This window comes from Aspergillus eucalypticola, assembly GCF_003184535.1.
Source record: "Aspergillus eucalypticola CBS 122712 chromosome Unknown BO83scaffold_15, whole genome shotgun sequence".
Taxonomy (NCBI): domain Eukaryota; kingdom Fungi; phylum Ascomycota; class Eurotiomycetes; order Eurotiales; family Aspergillaceae; genus Aspergillus; species Aspergillus eucalypticola.
In genome coordinates, this window is record NW_020290289.1 from 271,331 (window position 1) to 295,507 (window position 24,177).

The window sequence follows — 24,177 nt, forward strand, 5'->3', positions numbered from 1 at the left end:
AACTCAATAAAACAAAAATAAAAAAAACATACAACAGAAGGGATTCGCTGGTGGTCACCCACCCAACTACTAACCTCCCGGCGTGTGGCTTAAGTACGGCTGAGCGGACGGGAAGCCCTGTTTTCCACACCCTATGGTCGTATGTGCTTGAAACAAGTTATTTCGTACCTAAATAGACTTCATCGGAGTGTCTCATGAATGAAAGTAATTCATACAAGTTGAGTAAATCCTTGAAGAACTTGATGTTCATTTGCAGTGTCGCCACCATTACTGGTTGTGACATATACCCCGACTGTGAGCAAAAGTAAGACGATCCCCAGGATCTAAAATATACAATCGCAGGATAGCCTACCTTACGACTGCAGGGTAGGAGAATTTGAACGAAGCCAGGTTGTTTTGAAAGACGACTAAGACTTGATAAATGATAGAATGAGCAATATGGTAGACACAAACGAGGGGACAGATAAATATAGACATAAGGAAAATCGGTACAGTAGTCAATCTGACAGATGTTGCATATCAAGGTCCAGCCTTGCGCAACTTCAAGATTTCACACAAAAGGAAATAACAGGTCCCGCCTGTTGACATCAGCGAGTGAACAATTAAAACCCCAAATCCATCAATATCCTTCAATCATCTTCTTCACAGAAGCTTCAAACAGATTCTTCACATATGCTGCCCGCTCATCCGTTAGAACATCAGACCAGTAACCAAGCTCCGCATCAACCTCTGTGACGCCATCTCCACGACTGTGGATCTGCAAGCCAATCGACACGTCCCACGCAGTGGGATCCTCTGCCGTACGTAGCTCAACCTCGAGTTCAGTCCGCTCGGTGGCCTTTTGACCCACCCGTGAGTCCATGTACTGTAAACTCATGAGAGAATTCCATGCAGGGGTCTGCCACACATCTTCCATCTGGGCCAGTCCGTACTGATGCTCCAGCGACTCGAGGAAATCGTCCCGTGCCTGCCTCAACACATCACCAATGGCCTTGTTGCTCAGATCAATCCGACACAAAAGCATTTGAATGAGCGGACCAACAGTCTCTGCTGCGCCGGTAAACGGCGCGTCTCTGTTGGCGGTCATGAAGGAGAACAGGGTCTTATCCGATCCGGTGAGGTGCTGTAGCACCATTCCCCAGGCAGTTTGAAGGAAGGCTGCCATCGTGACACCGTGCTGCACGCAGAAGGCGGGTAGTCGGCTGGTGGTCTCCGAATCGAGGTTGATGGTCTTTGTCTTGTGGACCCGGGGCTGCGAGGGCACAAGGCATGAGGCATCGGTATGAGGAATAAGCGATGCTCCCGCGCTCTGTGAGAACTCTAGCCAGTATTCCATGTCCTTGACTAGTGTTTCGCCCTGGCTCATGCTGCGTAGCCAGACCGAGTAGTTGCCGAAAGACGGGGCTGTGGTGGTGGGAAGCTTGTCCTCGTATGCCTGCATCAGGTCACGGAGGATCAGAGCGACAGAAACGCCGTCGGTAAGGGTGTGGTCTGTTTCGGTTTTGAAGGCGACCTTCTTCACCCCGTCCTTTGTGCTTGTACGGAACAAGGTGAGCTGATGGTGTGGCTTTCTGTTCGACAGGCTGTAGTTGACTGATCGGTAGGCGTCCATTCGAGCCGTCATCTCATCTTCGCTGGCGCACTCGATCACGGGGACCTCAGGGTACCAGTTTCGGATCACAATTTGGTCATATGAGCCCGGCGAAGACATGCTGGGCAGGAATACCGTGCGAAGTGCGGGATGACGTTGCACAACCTGGTGCCATGCGTCGCGGACTCTGTCCACGTCGACGACACCGTTGATTGTATGGGCGTGGTAGGTGAAATCCATCTCATATAGGCGGCGGTTGGGGTACTTTTCGCGCTCTGCGAGCATGTGTCGCTGTACTGGGGCACAGGGGTAAATTCCTTCAATGTTGTCGAGGGTGATGTATTGATCCTGGGGCTGGTGCTGCACGATTGAGGGTTTGGGGGTAGGGGTAGGGGTAGGGGGGTGCGAGTGGGAGTGGGAGTGGGGGTGAGGCTTTTCATACCACTGAGAACCTCAATGGCAAGGCTAAGGGTTGATTTTGTCTTGGCTGCCCACTCAACAATCCTATCCTGGTGTTGCATGTGCTTGTTATAGGCCATGGTGACGTGAGTCTTACCACCCACAACAAGAGCCACGATGTCGAAAAGAGACCAGCGGGGAAGCTTTTCATCTTGGACCAACTGGTCGAAAGTCGCGCCGTCTGGAAGCTCGGCATGCGAGAGAAGGGCGTTCTCCGAACCAACTTCAGAGGAGCGGCCAAGGTAGTTAAACATGATTTCCATGTCGAAATGCGACCCGAAGGCCTTGCGTCCCTTTCCAGACAGGTATCTGGAGCTGAAATAGGACATGCCGTTGGCGGGTAGGCGGCGGCGCAAGTCCTCGACTGTTTGCACGGTTGCGATGATGTCCGACTGGAGATCAGATACATGCAGTGGGCTCATAGTCGTAAACCAGCCCACTGTGCCGGAAGGGTCGACCTGGTTGTTCCATGACTCGCGACCGTGGCCCTCGGAGAAGACTGGTGGTGCGGCGCGGTCGGGGAAGACAGCCGCAAAGGAGTGGAGAAGAGAGGCTAGAACAATGTCTACAGGGGCAACGTTCGAAGCCCCCTTGCTGACACTCATTAATTGGTTTGTTAGGGTCTCATCGAGCCAGAAATCAGTCACGACGGCGTCACAGTATCTGTTGGACTTGTTGCCTCCCATTCCCCAGTAGTTAAAGTTGGCCGCAGGCATGCTTGTGTTTGCGAATGGTAGCAAATCTCTCGGCTCGAGAGACTGTGCCATCTCCTTCTGAGAACGTAACCAACTCTGGAAAGAGAGCGGAGCTGGGCCAGCCAAGCTGCCAGTGGCAATGGCCAGCTCCAGGTCGCCCAGCAGAACGTGCCATGAAACCACATCCACCACCAAATGGTGAGCATGAACGAACATCAACTGCTTGCGCTCTGCACGGAGATTGTACACGCGGGCAGCGAAGACTGGGCCCTTTTCGATGTCAAACACACCGCCCATGTTTTTCAGTATGTTGGAAACTTGATAACCATCTTCCACGTCTTCGACACTGAAATGGAATGAATTTGCCGAGTCTTCAGCAAGGTACTGATACCATTGGCCGGCATCATTCCGAGAATACCGGGCGCGGAGCATCGAGTGCCGGCGAACGACCTGCACCAGCGCCTGTCGCAATGCTTGAGGAGGCACGGAGTTGTTGACTTCCAGAAGAATGCTTTGGTCGAAATGACCAATGTTTGCATCCGCTGCAGATCCCACCAAATCAAAGTACATTTGCTGGATTGGCGAGAGTTCGAAAGATCCGTCCTGGACCTTCTTCACGGCTGGCTCAGCATATTCCGCTTTCGCTGCAAGCTCCACCAGGCTCTTGCACCTGATAATGTCCAGCATGGAGACTGTGACCCCGTCAGTGCGAGACTTGCTACGCAACTGCATGGCAGCGACGGAGTCGCCACCCAGGGCCAGGAACGAGGAGTTGAGGTTGAGTGTCTCCGCGTTCAGGCCGAGTATCTTGCTGATGAGGTTGCACAGAATCTGTTCCACGGTGGTGGCTGGGCGGCGGATTTCCTCTTCCTTCTTATCACTACCCGCCTCGCCTAGGAGGGAGGCATAGGTTTCTTGATCCATCTCTTCCATCCACGCATCCACGGACTTCCGATCCACCTTAGAATTGGCGCTCAATGGAACGGCCTCGACACCAATCCAGATTGTTGGCACCATGTAGCTTGGCACGTTTTGTTGCAGCAACCCACGCACGGAGGCAAGTTCCTTTCCAATCTTAACACCATGAGAGGCTTCACCCAGCACGATGATCTTGTTGGCAACGGGCGAGCTGGTCGATGAGACATCATGGAGACTCAACATGGCCACAAGCTTGTCCTTGAGCGGCCCGTGGCGAGGAATGCGTGCAACAGCCTGCCGCACTCTTTCGTGTTTCAACATGCTGTGTTCCACTTCGTCCAGCTCCATTCTCTGACCGTGGAGCTTCACTTGATTATCTTTCCGACCGGAAAATAACATGTAGCCGTTAGCGTCGTAGCGTGCCAAGTCTCCAGTTTTGTACATCCTGCGAGGCGAGGCATTCTCGTCCAGCTTCTTCGCCCAGGCTGGATCCTCGATGTACGCGGCTGCCGTCTTTGCGTCGTCCTTGAGATAGCCTCGCGAGACGAGGGGACCCTCGACAACAATCTCACCAACGCAACCGAGGGGTACTAGTCTGTCGTGGTTGTCTGGATCGCAGAGCCACATCACACTACCCATTGGGTTTCCGAGGCCTTGTGCACTTGTTTGCCGGGTTGTCGGCGGCGTCGCAGATGCATAGATGGTGGTCTCGGCTGGGCCCCAAATGATGATCAGGTTCAGTTTATCCGACCAGGTTTGGACGTTGTCTTGAGTGGGTGCCTCACCACCGAGGACGAGAGTGCGCAGTGTCGGAACAGCTTCTGGGTGGAGGAGCTTGGCAACAGATGGGGTGACTGACATGAAGTTCGCCTTATATTTGGTGATGGCGCCGGGAAGCTCGTTCAATCTCTCCCATTCAGATGGCGTGCAGATGGTGGCTCCGCGTTGGAGTGAGATGAAAATGTCACCGAGTCCGATATCGAAAGTATAAGCGGAGAACTGGAACACCCTGGTGCCGGGGTTGACCTTGAATTGTGCCCCGTGTGCTTGTGCGCTCATGCGCAGATTGCCGTGCTCGACTACGATTCCCTTGGGCCGACCCGTGCTTCCCGAAGTGAAGCATACATAGACGGCGTTTGAGGGCTTGACCTTGGGTAGATCAACGTAGTCAACGTCGGGCAGGCGATCCAAGTACTCTTGATTGATTGGGATGGTCGTAACAGCGGCATCATTAAAAATGCCAGTGTGCTGCGGCGAGACCAATACAAAGTCTGCTCCGATTGTCTTCAGGATCTCCTTTCTGCGGTTCGCCGGGTGAGTAGGGCCGAGATGCACAACAACACCTCCGGCCTTGATGATAGCTATGGTGGACACGATCGCCCATGTGGACTTGTCAAAGCATAGAGGCACCATGACTTCGAGGCCAACGCCCTTCAGAATAAGTGTCTTGGCTAGCTTGGTCGCGTAGTGCTCCAGCTGGGCGTAGGTCATTTCCCCATCCCAGCCTGAGAGGGCGAGATTGTGAGGACGAAGCCGACTTTGCTCCGCAATGGCTTCGTGAACTGTCTTACCGTCGATGGAACCGGCAGGCCATCTAGCGTTCCAGGCCTCGATTTGGCTGAAGTCACTTGGGCCGAAGATGTCGAGGTCACGAATTTTGTTAGCCTGCACTTGGTTGGAGGCCATGCTATATAGCTGGTCAACAACGTGCTCGAACTGCTTGCAGATCCATTCCATCTGGTGTGTTGGGACAACGGTTGGGTCATGTCGTGCCAAAACATTGACAGTCTCCCCATTTTTAGCCAGATGGCACTCAAAGACAATAGGATATGACCAGAATCCATCCAACAGCTCGGGCATCTCTATTTCTGTGATGAAGCCTTTCTGGGTGGAGTCCTCTCCGAACTCGAACAGGGTGGTGAAATCGAGGGCGGCTTGGACCTCTTTGCCCAACTGCCGAAGCGTCTGCACACCAGCATGCTGGTGCGGGATCATGCTGACAGATTGTTCTTGCACGCGCTGGAGGAAGTTGACAATGGCCTCGTCGTCGTTGAGCTGGATACGAACCGGTACTGTAGTCACAGTCGGCCCGACAACTTCAACGATGCCAGGGACAGCGCAGTCGCGACCTGATTGTGCGGCACCAAAGGTGATATCATTCGACCCGGCATGTCTGGAGCTCACAATGGCCCATGCCGCTCGCAGCAGCGTTGACTTGAGAATTCCAGTCGGTTGGTGCTCGGGCGCTGGTAGACGAATGGTGTGAGACACGTTGGCACTGTTCTTGGCCTCATATGTCTTAGAGGGCAACTTGGGGAAATGTGCGGGTGTACCGCGGAGTTGATCTTCCCAGAAGCTGTCCGACTCGGATTGTTCAACCTGAGAGAGATGGCGAATGAAGACATTATATCCTGGTCCCACCTGGTATTGCTCACCCGCGTAGAACTTCTCCACAGCTCCAAGTAGCACGGTCGCACTCCAGCCATCATAAACAGCGTGGTGGAGAGCCAAGACAAACTTGCGTGCCTCAATATCAATCGCAAAGGAGCACAGGCGGCCTCCGTACTCAATCATAGGAAGGCTAAAGGATGTCTCATCGGTGATTATTTGCCAGGTCAACTTCTCCTTGACCACCACCTGGAGAGACTCGGACGCGCGACCAAGAACAATGCGTGTCCGCAGGATCGGGAAAACATCAGCTGCCTTTTGCCATGCTGCTTTGAAGCGGTCGATGTCGAGATTGGCTGGCAAGTGGAAGATTCTTGTTGAGATGTAGGAGCCCTGCTTCCGTGTAGAGACTGCCATGAGACCTTCTTGCAGCGCTGAACAGAGATAAATGTCTTCGATATCGCTCGAATCGACGTTGCATTGGCGAACGGCCTCCTGAATAGCGTCATCAACGATCTGTGGTTGGAGCAGAGAGAAAGGCGCAATGTTTGCGTCTTGGCTTTGCACACTACTTTCCCAGAGCTCGGCCATTTGATACAGGCGCGGCATGCGGAACAAGTCGCTCACTGCCAGCGCCTTGCCAGCGCGACGAGCGGCGGCTGCCAGTCGCATGGCTTGAATTGAATCGCCTCCTCTGTGGAAGAAGTTGTCGTTGGCCGAGATTGACTCCTCTGGGAAGATCCCCAGAACTTCCGACCACAATCCCCGGAGCCGCTTCTCCGCTTCGCTGGTGCATGCACGACCTCCGTTAGATTTGGAGGAATCGGCTTCATCGTCTAGAGCGTATTTTTGTCGTTGCTCGGACGAGAAAGACGCCGCAAGTGTTCGGAGCGCCTTGCGGTCCTTCTTCCCTGTCTGTGTCACGGGCATGGATCGCATGGGAATGAAGAAAGAAGGAACCATGTGGGGAGGGATTGTCTCCAAAAGGTGGCTCTTCAGGGCTACGAGCTGGTCACGGACGACGTCCAAGCTTTCGACATCCTCAGACGCATCAGTTAACTCGGAGGCCGTATTGAGCCTTAGGAATGCCGCCAGAGCCACGCGGTCTTTGTTGCCATCCAGGAAGATCTTTTCAACAACGACGGCATCCGCATCAATACCATGGGCCACAATGTTTTGTTCCACCTCACTCAGCTCAATGCGCTGCCCACGGACCTTGACTTGGCTATCCTTGCGACCAACGTAGAGGATAGTGCCGTCTGCATCATACTTCACCAAGTCACCTGTCTTGTACATGCGCATGGTTTGGATGCCCAGTTCCCGCGCAAATGTTGGGTTCTCGATATAGGCAGCAGCGGTCTGTTCCGGATTGGCTTTATAGCCTCGAGTGACGATAGGGCCTTCGACACAGAGCTCGCCGACGCAACCGATCGCCACCAGACGATTGTGGTCATTTGCTTCGGTGATCCATGTGCGGCATCCAAGTCCTCGGCCGATGTTGTTCGGAGACGAGGTTCCCGGCTGCAGATGCGAGACACTAGTCCAGATACTGCACTCCGAGGGCCCATATGACTGTTATGGGTTAGCAATGTGTCTACAGAAAAAGACATAAAGAGAGTAGTTGAGAGAACATACATTGAGGAGTGTCACACGGGATGCCCATCGGTCACATAGCCCTTGACTGATGGCCTCGCCGCCCAAAGCCAGATGCTTCAATCCTGGCATCTGCTCCGGATCGAGTGTCTCTGCAGTTGTTGGAACGTGGAAGGACCAGTTCACTCTATATTTGTTGACAGCGCCAGCGAGGTCGCTAAGTCGCTCAGTCTCAGACGGCACACAAACACAACCACCCCGCATCAGGGTTGTGAAGACCTCCGAATTGGACACGTCAAAGACATGTGAGGCAAATTGAAGGGTGCGAGTATCCGGTCCCATTTGTACATGAGGTCCTTCATAGTGCTGCATGGAGCACAACCCGCGATGCTCGATGATTGCGCCCTTGGGCTTACCGGTACTGCCGGATGTGAAAACAATCAGAGCTGCGTTGGATGGTTGCACGGTGGACGTGACGCGGTCAGCTGTTGTTTGTTTGGGTATATATTCTAAACTGGCATCATCGATGGGGAGAACCTTTGGTGCCATGCCGGCGAACTTATCCGCATGGTGGGGTGAACAAAGTACCAAGGGTGCTTGGACGTCCTGGAGAATATCCTGCATGCGAGCGGCGGGATATGCCGGGCTCATGGCCGTGTAGCAACCGCCAGCCTTGAGGACGGATAACATGGAGACGACATTCCATTTGGACTTGTCAAAGCAAAGAGCGACGGTCACTTCTGGGCCGATACCGAGGCTTTGGAGATGGGCTGCGAGGCGTTCCGTCACCGCATCCAGTCCTCTGAAGGTGAAGCTTCCGTCCCAGGCACACACAGCCTCTGCGTCTGGACGCTCCTTGGTTCGCTCCGCGACAAGTTGATGTATACACCCTTGTACTGTCTCGGGCAGATCACCGTTCCATGCGGTGATCTCGCTGATGTCTTCTGGACTAAGAACTTGGATATCGCGAACGCAAGTCTCCGGTTGACTGGTCAGTTGCTGGACGACATGGTTATACTGGCTGAGCAGTCTCTGCATATCTCGATCAGAGATCAAAGTATGATCATATCGGGCTTCCACGACAATTGCTCCGTCACTGTGGTCGTAGTTGCGAATGACCAACGCATCCGTGTAAAAGCCCTCTGGCAGATCGGCGGTTACGATTTCCATTCCGTCGAGGGCCTCGCTGACGTCCGCGATGCTCGGCTCCACCGCGAAACGATGTCCCATGTTGTCGATAGCCGCACGAGCTTGCTCATTGAGTCGACGAATATTCTGCAGGCCGTTGTGTTCAAACGGCATCATTGTCATACCCTGCTGGTGAAGGGAGTCCAAGTACTGTGCGACCGTTGTCTCGCCGTCCAATGGAACTGTCATGCGGAACGGGGCGGTTGTCATCGTGGGCCCGTTCATGGTAGAGATACCCGCAACCGGGGCGTTTCGGCCAGAAAGGGTCACGCCAAACAGGACGTCCGAGCTGTCCATGTGTCGAGCCACGACTAGACCCCATGCGGCGCGCAAATAGTTCGTCACCGAGATCTTGGTCCCGGTCGGACGATTCAGCTGGAATTGCAAGCGACACACGCGATGAGGGACAACCTGGTGGCCTTGTGGCCGAGGAGGGAATTGGGGTGGTGCCTCGCCATCAGCAGGGAACTGCTTCTGCCAGTATTCCCTGGCAGAGCTGTCTCGCTCCTGATCCTGCAAGAAGCGGATAAATCCCTTGAAAGACACCGGCTTGGGCATGACGGAACCATCGTGTTCCATGGCATGGGCAATTTGTTCAAATGTGATGTCCATGCTGAAGCCGTCGCACAGCGCATGGTGTCCTGACCACACGATGTAGCGTTCTCCGTCCTGCTCTTCTACCAGGGCAAGTCGGATGAGCGCACTACCATAGGTCACTGGAGCGTTCAAATCCTCCTCGAGATACGCGGCCAGATTGTCGCTCTTGGTCCAGTCAACCGGGACATTCAATACCGCCTGAAGCAGTCCAGCCCCACTGACGCTCACAAAGCGCGTGCGGAAAATGGGTTCGGCGGAGGCAACAGCATCAAACGCACGGCGGAATTTGGACACGTCATAATTCGGGTCCGTGAGGCGCAAGATGCGTTGATCCTTGTACGCTCCGGTTTGTCGCATGGAAAGAGCAATCAGGCCCTCCTGCAGTGGGGTGGACGGGTACATATCGACGATGGCCTCGGGCCTGACACCACACTGTGCTGCTGCTTCGGCGCGAATCGTTTGCAGTGGTGAGGTAGATGACAGTGGGACAAGGTCAAATGCCGTCTCATCTGTTTCCGGTTCACCAAATTCATCGCCCATGCGCACGACTTGAGCCATATCGGACAAGACGGGATGCGCGAAGATGTCCGCGAAAGTCAAGGACATGCCTGCCACTCGTGCAGCACCTGCAAGCCGCATGGCCACGACCGAGTCGCCTCCAAGTTGGAAGAAGTTATCAGAAGCACCTACTTTCTCCACCGGCAGATTAAGCACTTTACTCCAGGCAGCCTGCAGCTTCTGCTCACGGAGTGTCGTCGGTGCCCTCTTCGTAGTATCACCCTGTAGCATGTAACGGGAAATGTCGGACTCTGAGAGAGAGGCGAGTATCTCGCGCAGGACATTTCTAGCCAACTTGCCGTTCGCAGTTCGCGGGGTCTGCGTGATCGGAATGAACATGGCAGGGACCATGTACTGGGGCAGACTGGTTTTGAGGGCTGCCTTGAGGTCTGAAAACAAGCGGGCGAGGGTCTCGGTCATCGGAGTTCGCGAGGTGTCCAGCGGCTTTGAGGACGACTCATCGAGGAACTGAACGAATGCTACCAGAGTTCGGTCCTGGGTTTGGCTGTTTGGAAGCATCACGGCATCAACAGACACTAGACTCGACTGGTCAAGCTGGGTTAGCTGTGCCTGAATTTCGTACTTGATGTGGTCAAGCTCAACGCGCTGGCCGTGAATCTTGATCTGACTATCCCGGCGGCCGATGATGGTCAGACTACCGTCCCGGTTGAAACGGCACAAATCACCGGTTCTGTAGAAGCGTCGGTTACGGTTCGGAGTCATACTCTTCGCCCATTTCGGGTTTTGCACAAAGGCTGCTGCTGTCTGCTCTGGATTGTTTAGATAATGACGTGCAAGCAGCGGACCCTCAAGCAGGAGCTCGCCCACGGCCCCCAAAGGCATCAGCTTGTGGTGATCGCTGGGATCGACAATCCATGCGTGACAACCAAAGGCCAGACCGATGTTTGCTGGGCTGCCATTAGCGCTTAGGCGGGTGGGGGTACAAGTGACGGCAACAGATGACTCGGCCGGGCCATAACTGTTGTAGAGCTCGACCGCTGGCGCCCAGATCTCCACATTCTCCCTAGTAAGGGGCTCACCAGCACTGAAGAGCCATCGGAGCTGAGGAACCTGCTCCGGGCGCATGAGACTAATAACTGTGCTGGTCAAATGGGCGTGGTTAGCGCGGAGGCGGTTCAAAGCGCCAGGGATATCGTTGACGCGGTCCTCATCCGAGGGGACGCAAATGCAGCCACCGCGTTGTAGGGTCGTGAAGATGTCCTGGTTCGATGTATCGAAGGTGTAGCTCGCGAACTGGAAGACGCGAGCCTCTGGGCCGATGCGAACTGCCGGACCCATGAGATCTGACAAGGTCGCCATCGAGGCATGTTCCACCACTACAGCCTTGGGGCGGCCTGTTGTACCAGACGTGAAAACGACGCAAGCCGCATTGTTTGGCTGGATGGAACCACATGCCGGCCCTGACTTCGAAGGGAGCTTGGCAACAAATTCGGGAGTGATTGTCACGATGCTCAAGCTGTCGCATGCCTCGAACAAGTGCCGATTCTGCGGTGCCACGCACACCACCGTGGCTCCCGCTTCTTGGACCAAGCCCTCCAGTCGCTTTCTTGGGTGTGTCGGATCCAGACCTACAAATGCACCACCCGCTTTCAGGATCGCAAGACACGTCACGATGGTCCAGCCCGACTTGGGGAAACAGTGTGGCACTACGGCCTCGGGACCTACCCCCAAAGAACGAAGGTAGTGAGCGAGGCGGGTAGATACCTCATCGAGCTGCGAGTACGTCCATTCGCCATCCCAAGCACACACAGCCTGGGCATCAGGCTGCACGCAAGCGAGTTTCTCGAACTTCGTGAAGATCAATCGATTTGCCCGTGGCAGCGAGTGGGTGTTGAAGGACATTAGTTCATGTTTATGGGCAACACCCACAAGGTCCACCTCATTGATAGAGGTATCCGGTCGGGTTATAATAGATCTGACAGCACTTCCAAGCGCACTGGCAATATTGCTTGCTTGTTTAGCTGTCAAATGATCGGTCCAGTGACGGAGGGAAGCTCGCGCCATGTTGGAACCGTTGAGCTGCACGTCTAGGACGATAGCATACTCGTCGGGTTCGTGATCCCCAATGTTCTTGAAGATGAGTGAAGAATCGGCCGGGCTGTCAACATCGCGGTTTACCGTAACGATAGTGTTGAAAAGTGGGCTTCCTCCTGTCTTGAGTGCATGCTGGATGTTGGAGAGACCAACGTGCTGGTGAGGCAGAGCGTTGACGTAGTCATCAGCAACAACTTGCACGGCGTCCAGTAGTGTATTAACAGTGGTAGCATTGGCACCTGCGTTCTCAGTTGCAAAAGACAGACGGCTCACCAGCATGGTGAGGAAAGCACCCACTCCGTCTTGGATGCCCTGCAGGGGAGCGTCGCGTCCCGCCGAGAGGTAGCCGAAGCAGACTTGCTCGGGCGACTCAGCATAGGCGCGGAGTACCAGGGCCCAGGCGGCTTGGAAAACGTTGGCAGGGGTGACTGAAGCCTTCCGGCAGAAGTCGAGGAGTACCTTATTGGAGACCCCTTCCTCCTTCAGGGGAACCGACACCACGTTCAACTGCCTCTTACCTTCGTTGTCTGTTTCTTGGCTGGTCAGTCTAGGAACCATGGTCGCACTTTGACCCTTCAGGTACTCTGCCCAAAAGTCAATTGATGAGACCAGAGGCGTTTGTCGGATGTGGGAGATGTAGTTGCGGAACGGCATTGCTGGCTCCCATTGGGCGACATGGTCATCATACGCCTGCAGTAGGTCACGCACAATCACAGCCGCGGATACGCCATCCACGATGGCGTGGTTGATCTCTAGCTTCATCACAACGTGGTTGGCTCCAGCAATCCGGCAGATGGACAGTCGATGGGCAGGTTCCGGTCCTCTGATTGAAACCGGGTCTTGGTTGGCAAGGATCAAAGCGAAGTCATCAGCAGGGCAGCAGTCCACGATTGAAATAATGGGCTGGGTGCGCGATAGCACAACCTGGTTGAACTGAGCCTCGACGTCGGCACTTTCAACGAAGATGGTGCGTAGGGATGTGTGTCGCTGCACAACCTTGCCCCACGACCGCGCAAGTCGCTCAATGGACACCGACTCCTTGGGATCGCGCGGCCTGAGTTCCGCGATATGGTAGACATCATACGTGTCATCCTTAGACCGGTGCTGGCTAAGCAACAGGTCCTGCTGCATGGGTGAGCATGGATAGATATCTTCGATCAACGAAGTCTCGGGCCCAGGAATGAGGCCGATCTGAGGAAGCTGTTCGTTGATGAGATTATTCAAGGTGCTGTAGCTGATTCCGCCCAATAACGGAAAGTCTGATGGAGTGTATTCAACTGGGGCATTGATCATCTTGAGAACGAGGGAAGCAAGTGTTTCCTGCGCGGTCGCGATCCACGTCTTGACGCCGCTCTCTTGCACAACCTTCTTGTTGTAAGAGAAGGCGAGCTGAATATTGTTATCGATGACTTCCGCAACAACCGAGATGTTGCTGACCAAAGGAGCGGCGCCGGGAGCAGGAAGGTAGACCGGGCGCGGCTTAATCTGCACCAGGCTGCGAGGACCGTCAATCACGTTCGACAGATTGCGGTAGCGAAACGAGATTTCTGGGCTTTCAGTACTGCTTGACTTCATTCTTGTTTTCCGGGCGTCCTTGATTCCCTTCAGCATGCGCAATTGCTCGTCGGTGGTGCTCATATCGGCGGTCTCGAGAGCCATTGAGCGGAGAGTCTCGAATCGACCAACGGTTTGCGAGAGGTCAATGCCGAAATCTTCAAACGCAAGTTCACGCTCATCCTCCCACAGAGCAAGTGTAGGCAGGGTCTCGCGGTCGCCAAAGATTTGGCTGAACGAGAGCATCAGACTTGCCATTATCAAGTCGACAACGTCAGTCCGCAGTGGTCTGTGTACTTCGTCGCCCAAGAGCAGAGTGGCTGTTTCCTGGTCAATCTCCACTGCGTGGTAGTCCACATCAACTTCCGTGGCTGCTAAAGTGCGTGGCGCGACTGCAATCCCGGCGCCCGATGACTCTCTCTCAACATTAACCCAGTTCTGAAAAGAGACTGGCTCCTCGGCTTCCTCGACCACAATAGGCCCATCTGGGAGACTCAAGCAGTTCTGAAGCTGTCGGATGATGATGTTCCAGGAGGCAGTGTCGATCACAGCACTGTGGGCTCTCAAGACTAACAGTTGCTTTTCTGTTCCTGAAACCAAACCAGCAGAGAAGATGGGTCCAGAGAGTGACACCGCATCGGCTGAGGCTGCGATGGTGGTGATGTCTTCAGGACGTTCTATGCGGTGATGTTGGAAGCGGTAAGAACACTGAACCTCAGGGGTGATCGTTTGCTTGAGGGACACGGCGCCGTCCTCTACAATGTCAGCAAAGCGCGCCCGCAACATGGAGTGGCGGGTGACAATAGCCTCCAGGGCACCCTTAACCTGAGCAGCCGAAACACTAGCATCCAATTTCAAGAGAATGCTCTGGGTGAGGTGGTTTGCCGCCCTCCCGTCACCCAGACAGAATTGCTGAGCCCTGGAAAGTGGAAACGAGGCATCCAAACTGTTCGACTTTGGTTTCAGACCAGAGGACTTCTCCAAACGGCCAGCCAGGTCTTTGATGCCTTTGCTCTTCATCATGTCCTGGACTGTAACATTCAAGCCGGCACGCTTGCATTGTGAGATCACACGCATGGCAGCGAGACTGTCGCCACCAAGCGCGATGAAAGACTTTTCCAGAGGCAGACTGTGAGCGGGAGAGTTCAGGGCACCAGCGAAAATGTCGCGAAGGACTCGCTCGACCTCTGACAGATCCAAGTCGGCCTCCTCATTCAAGGAGCGATTTTCCGACGAATCAGCACTCAGGAGTCCTAGAAGGCGATTGTACAGGCTTTCATCCATATCCAACAACCAGTTGAAGACCCGCTTGCGATCGAGCTTAGCGGACACCAACAGCGGCCATGCCTCAACCACGATCCATACGGCGGGAACCATGTATTCTGGCACACAGCCGCGCAGGTGGTTCCGGACTGCATCGGCCTGATTCATGACATCTGGTCTCTCATCTTCGAATAGCACGTCGATGGGCGCACTGGAGTCGCCAGCTTTGGAGTCCTGAGCAAAGTCTTTCAAGCATACAACGGCGACGATTTTCTCCTTGCAACGCCCAGCCTTGGGGAGGAACGCCGCAGCATGTTTGATGTGAGGGTGGCGAGCGATGTTGTGCTCAATTTCACCCAGCTCCACGCGTAGACCACGAAGTTTAACTTGGGTATCTTTGCGACCCAGGATCTGGATGGTGCCGTCAAGGTTAAACCGGGCCAAGTCACCAGTCTTGTAAAAGCGCATGGACGCGCTTTCACTCGACACGGTCGCATTCGATGGTGTCAGCGACCAGCCTTCGGTCCAGGTCGGGTTCTCAATGAAAGAGGCGGCCGTCTTTTCCACATCATTCAAGTATCCACGAGCGAGAATGGGACCGGAAATCAAGAGTTCGCCGACGGCGCCTAGTGGAACGAGCCGGTCGTGGTTCTCGGCATCCACAATCCAGCAAAGACCTCCAACGGCGCGGCCAATATTTGATGGGTCGCTGTTTGGTTTTAAATGTGGATCGCCCGCAGCGGCAACGGAACATTCGGACGGACCGTACCCGTTGATAAGTTGTACGTGTGGTGCCCATGTCTCAATGTCGACTTTGCTGAGTGGCTCACCACCAAGCGCAAGGGTTTTAAGCTTGGGGACCATCTCGGGTCGTAGTAGCTTGACCAGCGACGGCGTCAAGAAGGACCATGTGATGTCGAATTTGTCGAAGATGGGCTGGAGACCTTGGGCCATGCTAGCCATGTCTGGGGTGCATACACATGCACCCGACATAAGCGAAGTCATGATCTCTAGCATGCTCACATCGAAACTGTATGAGGCGAGCTGCAAGACTCGACTTCCGCGAGAAAGGTTGGATAGAGAGGCGTGTACTAGAGCACCCGAGATAAATGCCTTGTGCGGGATGAGACAGCCTTTTGGCTTTCCTGTGCTTCCTGAAGTGAAAATGAGGTAGAGGAGATTGTTAGGGCTAACGCCGGACTCGAGAATGCGATCCTCGACCGGCAGGGAGGCGGCGAATTGTTCGTCAACGACAATAGTTCGTACGCCCATTTCCTTTTCCCACGTTTCGGCCTGGCTCTTGGAGCTCAGCACCCACTTACCTTCGATTTGTTCCATGATATCCTGCCTGCGGCTGACTGGGTTAGCTGGGTCAATAAACACAATAGCACCCCCTGCTTTGATTACACCTAACAGGGCCGCAATGGCCCAGCGGCTTTTCTCAAAGCACAGGGGAACAATAGATTCCGGTCGGATTCCCTCTTCTTGGGCTAGCCAAACTGCGATGCGATCGGAAATAGCGTCCAGCTCGCCATAAGTGAAGCGGCCATCCCAGGCGTCCACGGCGAGCATGTCCGGTTCCTCCTGCGCGCGCTGGCGGAAGAGGAGATGGACGCATGATTCGACCGTCTCCGGCAGCTGGACGCTATTCCAGGTCCAAAGCTTTGCCTTGTCGTAGTCACTGACTAGATCGATGGCATCTAGGCGGTCGTGACGCCGGTCGGGGTTGTTGATCAAATTAAGAACGTGCTCAAAGGCAGCCGCGAGGTGATCGGCTTGTTCTTGGTCGATTGTAGCTGGTGCAAAACGCACCACAAATTCGAGCTTGCCAAATGGCAGGTGAATAGCCACGAGCTCAATTAGCGCGCCTGTAGCGTCAAGATGGCTGGGAGAGGAGGAGCTGAGGTAGGTCTTGTTGGAGGTGAGGGTCGTGATGGATTGTAGGAATGGCGAGGTAGCGGTTTCATTTCGTGAAGGAGCCAAAGGAACCTGGTTGGAGGCCAGCTCCTTCGTCGCTTGGTGTATTTGGAGGATGAAGTCGGAAATTGTGGTTGCGCCGTCGAGCTGTGCGTTGCAGATTTGGTAGGTGGATTCAAGGTCATCGACCTCTCCCGACGTAATGGCAGTGATGAAGCGAGTGTCTTCCTGCCCCGTATACTGCCCTACCACGATGCTCCAGGCAGCGTTGATTAGAGCAGCAATTTCAGTATCGGGATTCTCGCTATGGGAGACGCCGACGTTCTCGACAAGGATAGAAGAAGTGGCTTGTGTATACATGGTGATAGAAAGTGGAGGTCTAGGCGTTAGGGCAAAAAGCGGTCGGTCGATTAATGATAGTAGGATTCAGGCAGCAACAGTTTGGCAGCGTTTTACGGAAAGGTGAATGTAGAATTCTAAAGTTAGGATACCTGAAGCTACTCCGCCCCTGGGTTATATCGTAGCCTAGGGCTGTATACTCGACTACGGCGGTATTGACACCACGTGGGGCTTAGCAGTAAGGCTTATTATGATTGTTTAATCAGGTTAGCCTACGGCCCCTGCAGTGAAGGGCATGAGGCTGTGGTTTACTATTTGTTATGAATTTTGATGCCTATTTTAGAAATTCGATGCCTGTTTTCTTTGTTGCGGTTTAGACGCCCAAGAGTGGCTGTGGTAACGTATCCCTGTCGCAGGATTTGCTTACTATACAGTTTCAGCCTATATAGTAAGCAGTCTCGGCCCCAACATCAGATCAACCTCTCACACTGTTCTCAGCATCCTCTGTCCACTGTTTCTTACTCTCAATTCTTACTTCTTACTTCTCTTAAGCTTATCTGGTTGTCTTTTAGCTCGCTTTTCTTCCTTCCTGGTGTCTTTTTCCCCAATCTCCACAACGAATTTTCTTTTCACTTCTCATATCCACATACCCCATCACTCACCATGACTAACTGCACCACCGATTGGAGCAATGTCACGCTCGCTACCTTCAATCAGACTCTACTCAATGATACCTCATTGTGTACGAAATGCACCTGTCCTCTCGTCCTGGACGGCGAGCAGCTGTCATGGGTGCGATACTACCCGAACCTGGCGGGCAATGTCCTCTACGCAGTTCTCTTCGGCCTGTTCCTCGTGCTGCAGCTTTTCTTTGGCATTCAGCGCAAGACGCGTGGATACATGATTGGCATGACCCTTGGATTGATTCTTGAAGTCTTGGGCTATGTCGGACGCATTCTCCTCCGCTACTCGATGTTCGAATTCTCGTGGTTCTTGATGTAAGTTTCCTGCCAGAGTCAACAACTTCAGGCGTAAAATCTAATAACTATGACAGGTACCTCGTTCCCCTCACCATCGCCCCGGCTTTCATCTCCGCCGCTATCTATTTGACTCTGTCGCGGATCATCACAATCTATGGTGCTGAGCACGCCCGCTTCCGCCCTCAGGTCTACACCTACATTTTCATCACTTTCGACATCATCGCCCTGCTGCTGCAAGCCGTGGGTGGTGCCGTCGCCTCCATCGCTGACGCCTACTCGTCCATGCAGGATCAGGGCGTGCACGTCATGGTCGGTGGTCTTGCGTGGCAAGTGGTGTCTCTGTTCATCTTCTCGTGCCTGGCTCTAGATTTCTATCTACGTGTGAACCGTGCTAGCCGCAAAGGAGTCCCGCTCAACCCGGCGTTTGACTCCCTCCGCGCCCAGCGGTCATTCGAGCCCTGGTTTATTGTCTCCCTGTCTCTGGCCGTCCTGTTCATCTTTGTGCGGAGTGTGTTCCGGTGTGCTGAGCTACAGGGTGGATTTGGCGGCAAGTTGGCCAATGAGGAGATTACGTTTATGGTGCTGGAGGGAGCGATGATGGTGCTGGCTTGCGGGTTGTTGACTTTCTTCCACCCCGGTTTAATTTTGGGGGCTAGGGAGTGGGCGTTGGCCAAGTGGAGTCGCGGCGGTAAGGGGGCTTAGATTAGATTATTTTCTTCGGATGCGGCTGAAGGCTGGGGATTGGGCGGGGGTGTGACCGGGCGTGATGTGATGAGCTGGTTTACGTGGAAGAGTTTGTTTGCTTCCTTACGTTCTTGCTTACGGATATTAGGCTTAGGCTTGGCTGGGCTTGGCTTGGGTTTGGGCTGGGTTTGGGTTAATTATTTTGGTTTTGTTCATCAGCCTTGCAGGTTGTTTTTGGGAAGGGGATGAGTGAATGACAGCTCAGAACCGAGTGTCATGAAAGGGCTAGACCCACTCATCGGAAGAGATACCTTTTTGATTTTGTTGTATTCACTATTAGACCGGACTTACCATGGAAAATGCGTTGGATACATGTTCTCATAATGAGCTAAATGGAACAGAAATCTTTCAGCATGATTTACATCTCTTGAACTGAGCTTCTCGGGGGAAAAAAGTGACGATAAGTAGAAATTTCCGTGGAATCAAAGTCTTACCTAAGAGAAGTCGGGGTACGGAATCTCATGTCAGCAATCTGACACCCACTAATGCACGGTCCAAGCTACTCCAGGCATAGAGGACGTCGATCATCGCACGTATACGAAGCATGGATCCAGTTGTTGGTTGCCAGTTGAACTAATTTCCAAGGTATGATTCCCCTCGGGCGTTCTCTGAGGCTCTTGTCCAACAAGTGTTCCCAACACGCTACGCCACGACACCTCCGCCCTCCAAGCGAACACCTAAATTGATTGTCTTCAGTTCTGTGTGGGAAATTGGGAATACGAATGCTAAGACGGCCCCCATGTTGCAACCAGTAAATTTCCGCGTGGAACGGATAATTTCCATATTAAACGGATGCTAACGTATGTGCGGGTGGTGCCGTTGGCCCGTAAATATTTGGGGGTGGTAAGGCTGACCGTCCGGTATTGATTGACCTGAGGCTGAGGCACTCCTTTGTTCCGCCCGGAGTGAACCTAACTCGTTGCCTTGTTGGGGAATGTTGATCATGCTACGGATTAACGTGGTCAACGCATTTTGTGTAACGACTAGGTTGTATTTAATTATTGTTGTGCTTGTTTACTGGTTTTACTATGTAGTTTTCGTTTAGATGGATTGACTTCGAAGTTTGGTAGTAGTATTGCTTCTCGAAAATTGTTATGAGGCGGTTATGAGGGCTCCTCGGAAAATATATATCATGAATCATGAATACACACCAAGTCATCACGGACTGCTATAACATCATTACCCGGCACAACGACAACCCCAAATCTCGGCTTACTTCTAAACTCGCAAAGGAGAATCTTACGAGTACAATAAGCTTGCTATTCTTTATTATGACTATTGGTTAAAGAAACCGACTTTGCTGTGGGAAGAGTGGAGGTTATCTCAAGGTCCGTGCACTTGCAGTCGCTAGGCGGTGTAACTTATCAGTCGTGTACTATTATTAGTCTATCTTGAAAGTGAGAAGTGACCGCCAATCAGAAAAAAACTTCATTGTTGGAAACCAGGCCAGCCGGAGTTGGGTATTTGTAGTCTAATCAATCAGATCTGCCGCTAGAAATCAAACCGGGAGGACGCCTTCGCCAATGGACCCCACCATGATACCAAGACAAGCCATATGGACAAAGAACTCTAAAAAAACAGAAAGGAAAAAGGAAATATTGACACATCGCATGACTGCGATCAGTGGGTATCTTGGCGGTCGGTTCCTGTCACAAACCAGAAATTCCGCCCCTTCTTGGTGTGACTAACCAAGCCCCTATGCAATAAGTGCTTCGGGTTTTGTGCGTTTCGTTCGGATTTTGTCCGCTGCGGCCACGTGGATATGCTACAATCCCGCGTCCGCACCGTGTTCAATCAGCAGTTTCATCATGTCTGTCCGCCCCGTAATGACAGCTCGTTGGAGTGGTGTGTAGCCCGCCCGGTCTCGGACATTCACTGATATGGGATATGTCATTAGCAACAATTGGAGAGTGTCAATTGTGCCGCGCGAGATGGCAATATGAATCAAGGGCTCGTCGGCCTCTGGATCACGGCTAGACAGGGAACAGCCCGAGGCGATTCGCTGTTGCGTGTCGGACATGTTGCTTGGCATTGAGCGGAGCATAGGGTCGACGTTGGGCGGCGATGGGGGCGGGAAAGGATAGTAGACATCGGACTCCAGCCATCGCATCGCGTTCTGGACGCTCGCTGTCGAAGCCATCGTCGAAGGTGATGCAGAGGTCGGCATACTTGTGACAGTCGCTGTAATGTCTTTGGTTTTATCGAAGCAGTTGGTGAAGTCGTGGTCCAGGTCCGTCGGCCAGCTCAGTCCATCGCCCAGCATCTCCTGGTCAGGAGACGGGAAATATGTACTCGGGGGATCGCGGGGACCAGGAGAGACGCTGCTAGTACTGACTTGAGACGAGGCTCGCGTGGGACGGTCGTCCCCGTCGCTGGTACTGGCGCTCGCGCTGATGCTGCCGCTATTGCTATCGTTGGGGGTGCTGCTATTGCTGTTCATGGCTTCTTGAAGGTTTTTGACTTGGCTTTTGAGGAGCTCAACCTCTTTCGTGCGGTCGCGCATGTTTCGGCCTGGTAGACAGCGTTAGCTATGCTATTCGTGAACAGCGAGTTAGAGATGTACTCACGGTATGCCCGTTGTGCTAGACGGTTCTGAATCCTCCTCCGCTCAGCGGCATCAGGGAGATCTTCCCAGCTCTCGCCTGGCTTCATCAAGTCGGTGTAGGAATTATGCTTGGGACGTCCAGATGGTCGGCGAGTATCAACGACCACGGGCAAAGTAGTTCCGTTTGACCCTACCAGAGGGTTCTGCTGTTGTTGCTGTATTTGATTCATTTTTTCCCTCCCTAGTTATCTATCCAGACCTGATATGGACAAAAGAATTGGATGTAGATATACATGATGAGGAGATACAAATAGGAGGTACCCGGTCCACTTTTAAACTTTGCTCTGCCCCGGATCTCAGACCACATGGCGATTTTCGAAACTGGCCAAGACGGGCGGCGGCATGGCACGCCTCAAGTCATCATGGCAAGGCTGGCTTGTGGGTGGGGGCTTCAAAATGGTAGGGCCCCGTTACGAAATGAGCCCTACATTGATCTTACTCTGGGTTGCTTGGGTGCGAGACAAACAGTCGTATCACAGCCCCCTCCCTTATTTTACCATCTTTCATTACGGTACCGACTGTCCCCCGCCTTCTTCTACTCACAACCCATTGCACGGACCCCGTAATACCACCATAAATCTGACACGAAGGAAAGTATGGATTGCAGTAGAAGGACCAAGCAACTTGGGATCTTCATCAGCCACGCAAGATGGCACTTCGAAACAGGTGTTAGTACAAAGTTTGGCAACGCTGATCTATGTTTGATGGGATCTAAGCCATGCTCTACCGTATTCTGCATTGTTTCAGAATAGGTTTTCGCCCCAAGGACTTGGTTAATCTTTGGGTGGGATGGAACATGTCAGTGCAATTCTGGGGCCGTGGCAGATTTACTACTACTGTGATTACTACTCAGATGAGGGCTTTTGCTAAGCATCATACAAACATCCTATGATGATGGGTTTCACTTCTCGTCTGTTGTTAGTATTACTATTACTATAGCTGTTGCTGCTGCAGCTATTATTGTTCTTGTTGGTGAAGAACCTTCTTTGCATATCATGTCAGATCTCCCACCCACGTGGTTCCTCTCATCGCAAGCTTGTCTGGATCAGACAATGTGGTTGTGGAATACGGGGGTCGTATTACGTCTTGGATGGATTTGCTTCAGCTGGAAAGGACTGTCTATACGTAAAGTTGGATGGCAGAGCAATTTGGGGGCCATGGAGACGATTGATGGGCAGTTGTGGTGGTTGGTGCTTTAGCTGGGGATCAGACCGCGAAGGATGCGTGATGGTTGACATGCTGTACTGACATCTTCATCTCTAGAGCTATGCAATGACAACTTGGTTTGAATAGCGACTACCAGTATCACGGGAGGCGAATAGAAGATTCGTTGTAACATCGAACCGAAGCTTAGCTTCACCCGCATATTTTCCTGCATACTATCTACGAAACAAGTAGCAAAAGCAATAGCAACAACATGTTTCGAACTGCTGCACCCTGCACCCTTAATTCTCTCCGTGTTCCCAGAAAAACAAGCAGATTGTGCTCCTTTTCCACGTAACCCATCGCCATGTGTGCCATGTGGTTACAACATGCATTTTCCGATGAACTCCATCGCAGACCCAATCATCTCCTTCACACGGTCTGCAGGCCAGACCTCTTCATCCTTCGGCTGGATTCTAGCGTCGATGCTCCTGCAATTCTTACCCCCCTCTCCCACCAGCGAATCCCCCTCTTTCTCCTCAACATTGCTAACAGACCTATCTCCATCATTAAGAGTAATGCCATTGTCATCATCGTCAACCAACAATCCCGCCCGCTTAAAGACCTCCACAGGAGGCACAGTAACCCTCCCAGCCTTAACCACATACCGACTAACCAGCACAGCCAACATCCCCTTGCGGATCTCCCAATCCGTAAACACGGCCGTGGGTCCTCCATCAAGGTCCACCTCCCTCATTCCCTTATACACTTCTTCCCTCAGAAAATACGTAACCGTCCACAACGACCGCTGATCCCACGCCAGGATCCGAGTAGTCACGCAATACCGCTGAAAGGGGCGAATTTCACGCAGGAACCGCGCCTGCACTGCAGCTAGCATGGGCATTCCGCCTAGCGATGCCAAGGCCGGCCCAAGGAGGCGACTGAGGAGGCGGGCGCGGCTGAGATCCGCATCTGTGAAGAAAGTGCTGTTGCTTTTGTGTAGGTTCAGGTCGATTTCCGGCAGGGGGCAGTGGGTTTGGCTTGTGTGGGGGCGGAAGAGGCTGGGTAGGGCTGGATAGAAGAGATTTGGAGTGTTGATTGGGTGCGGGGATACGAGCTCTTTGGGGCGTTGAGCGTTGCGGGGTTGCAGGATTCGGTAAAGGGAGGGAAGGAGTTGGAAGGAGTAGACGAGTGGGAGGGATTTAGCATTGAAGAAGAGGATCAGGATGAGTATTGTGAAGAAGAGGAGGAGGAGAAGCATTGCGATTGCGTATGGATGCTCGTGTTGATGGAGTTGCAATGGGACGGGTTGGCATGAGGTAAAATGATGTGGTCTGTTGAATGGATCAGAGACTGAGTTTGGAAGGATGATTTTGTAATTTGGACTAGATATAGTGTACAAACGCTAAGAGGTTAATATCTTGGTTGATTACTACGCTGGTGGTAGTCAGCTGGGGGGCCAATTCGGGGTTCTAACAGGAACTGTGTACTGGATGGTGAGAAGTAATGACTAAGTAGGAAGTGGTCTGAGATTAAGGATGCTAATTTTGGTTTATAATCTGCACTTAGTGGTAGGCGATGAAACAGTGA

At 53.1% G+C, this 24,177-nt stretch overlaps 4 protein-coding genes across 4 annotated transcripts; 1 reads left to right on the forward strand and 3 right to left on the reverse strand.

The window, feature by feature from the left end:
- Positions 1–386: 386 nt before the first annotated feature.
- On the reverse strand, positions 387–17,136 carry BO83DRAFT_438095 (peptide synthetase; the record flags this gene model as incomplete). Its single annotated transcript, XM_025536063.1, has 3 exons — positions 387–2,035; positions 2,092–7,623; positions 7,687–17,136. 3 exons carry the CDS (start codon positions 17,134–17,136, stop codon positions 620–622), a joined length of 16,398 nt encoding a protein of 5,465 aa, XP_025387234.1. The 3' UTR covers positions 387–619.
- Positions 17,137–17,601: 465 nt separating this feature from the next.
- BO83DRAFT_379161 (RTA1 domain-containing protein) lies at positions 17,602–19,196 on the forward strand. Its single transcript, XM_025531440.1, has 2 exons — positions 17,602–18,113; positions 18,170–19,196. The coding sequence occupies exons 1-2, from the start codon at positions 17,779–17,781 to the stop codon at positions 18,795–18,797; spliced, it is 963 nt and encodes a 320-aa protein (XP_025387235.1). The 5' UTR covers positions 17,602–17,778; the 3' UTR covers positions 18,798–19,196.
- Positions 19,197–20,604: 1,408 nt separating this feature from the next.
- On the reverse strand, positions 20,605–21,614 carry BO83DRAFT_438097 (uncharacterized protein; the record flags this gene model as incomplete). The annotated part of the gene is made up of 2 exons (XM_025536064.1): positions 20,605–21,350; positions 21,407–21,614. The coding sequence occupies 2 exons, from the start codon at positions 21,612–21,614 to the stop codon at positions 20,605–20,607; spliced, it is 954 nt and encodes a 317-aa protein (XP_025387236.1).
- Positions 21,615–22,757: 1,143 nt separating this feature from the next.
- Positions 22,758–24,086, reverse strand: BO83DRAFT_417866 (acyl-CoA thioesterase). The gene has a single exon (XM_025534782.1). The coding sequence runs from the start codon at positions 23,846–23,848 to the stop codon at positions 22,970–22,972; it is 879 nt and encodes a 292-aa protein (XP_025387237.1). The 5' UTR covers positions 23,849–24,086; the 3' UTR covers positions 22,758–22,969.
- Between the last annotated feature and the right edge of the window lie 91 nt (positions 24,087–24,177).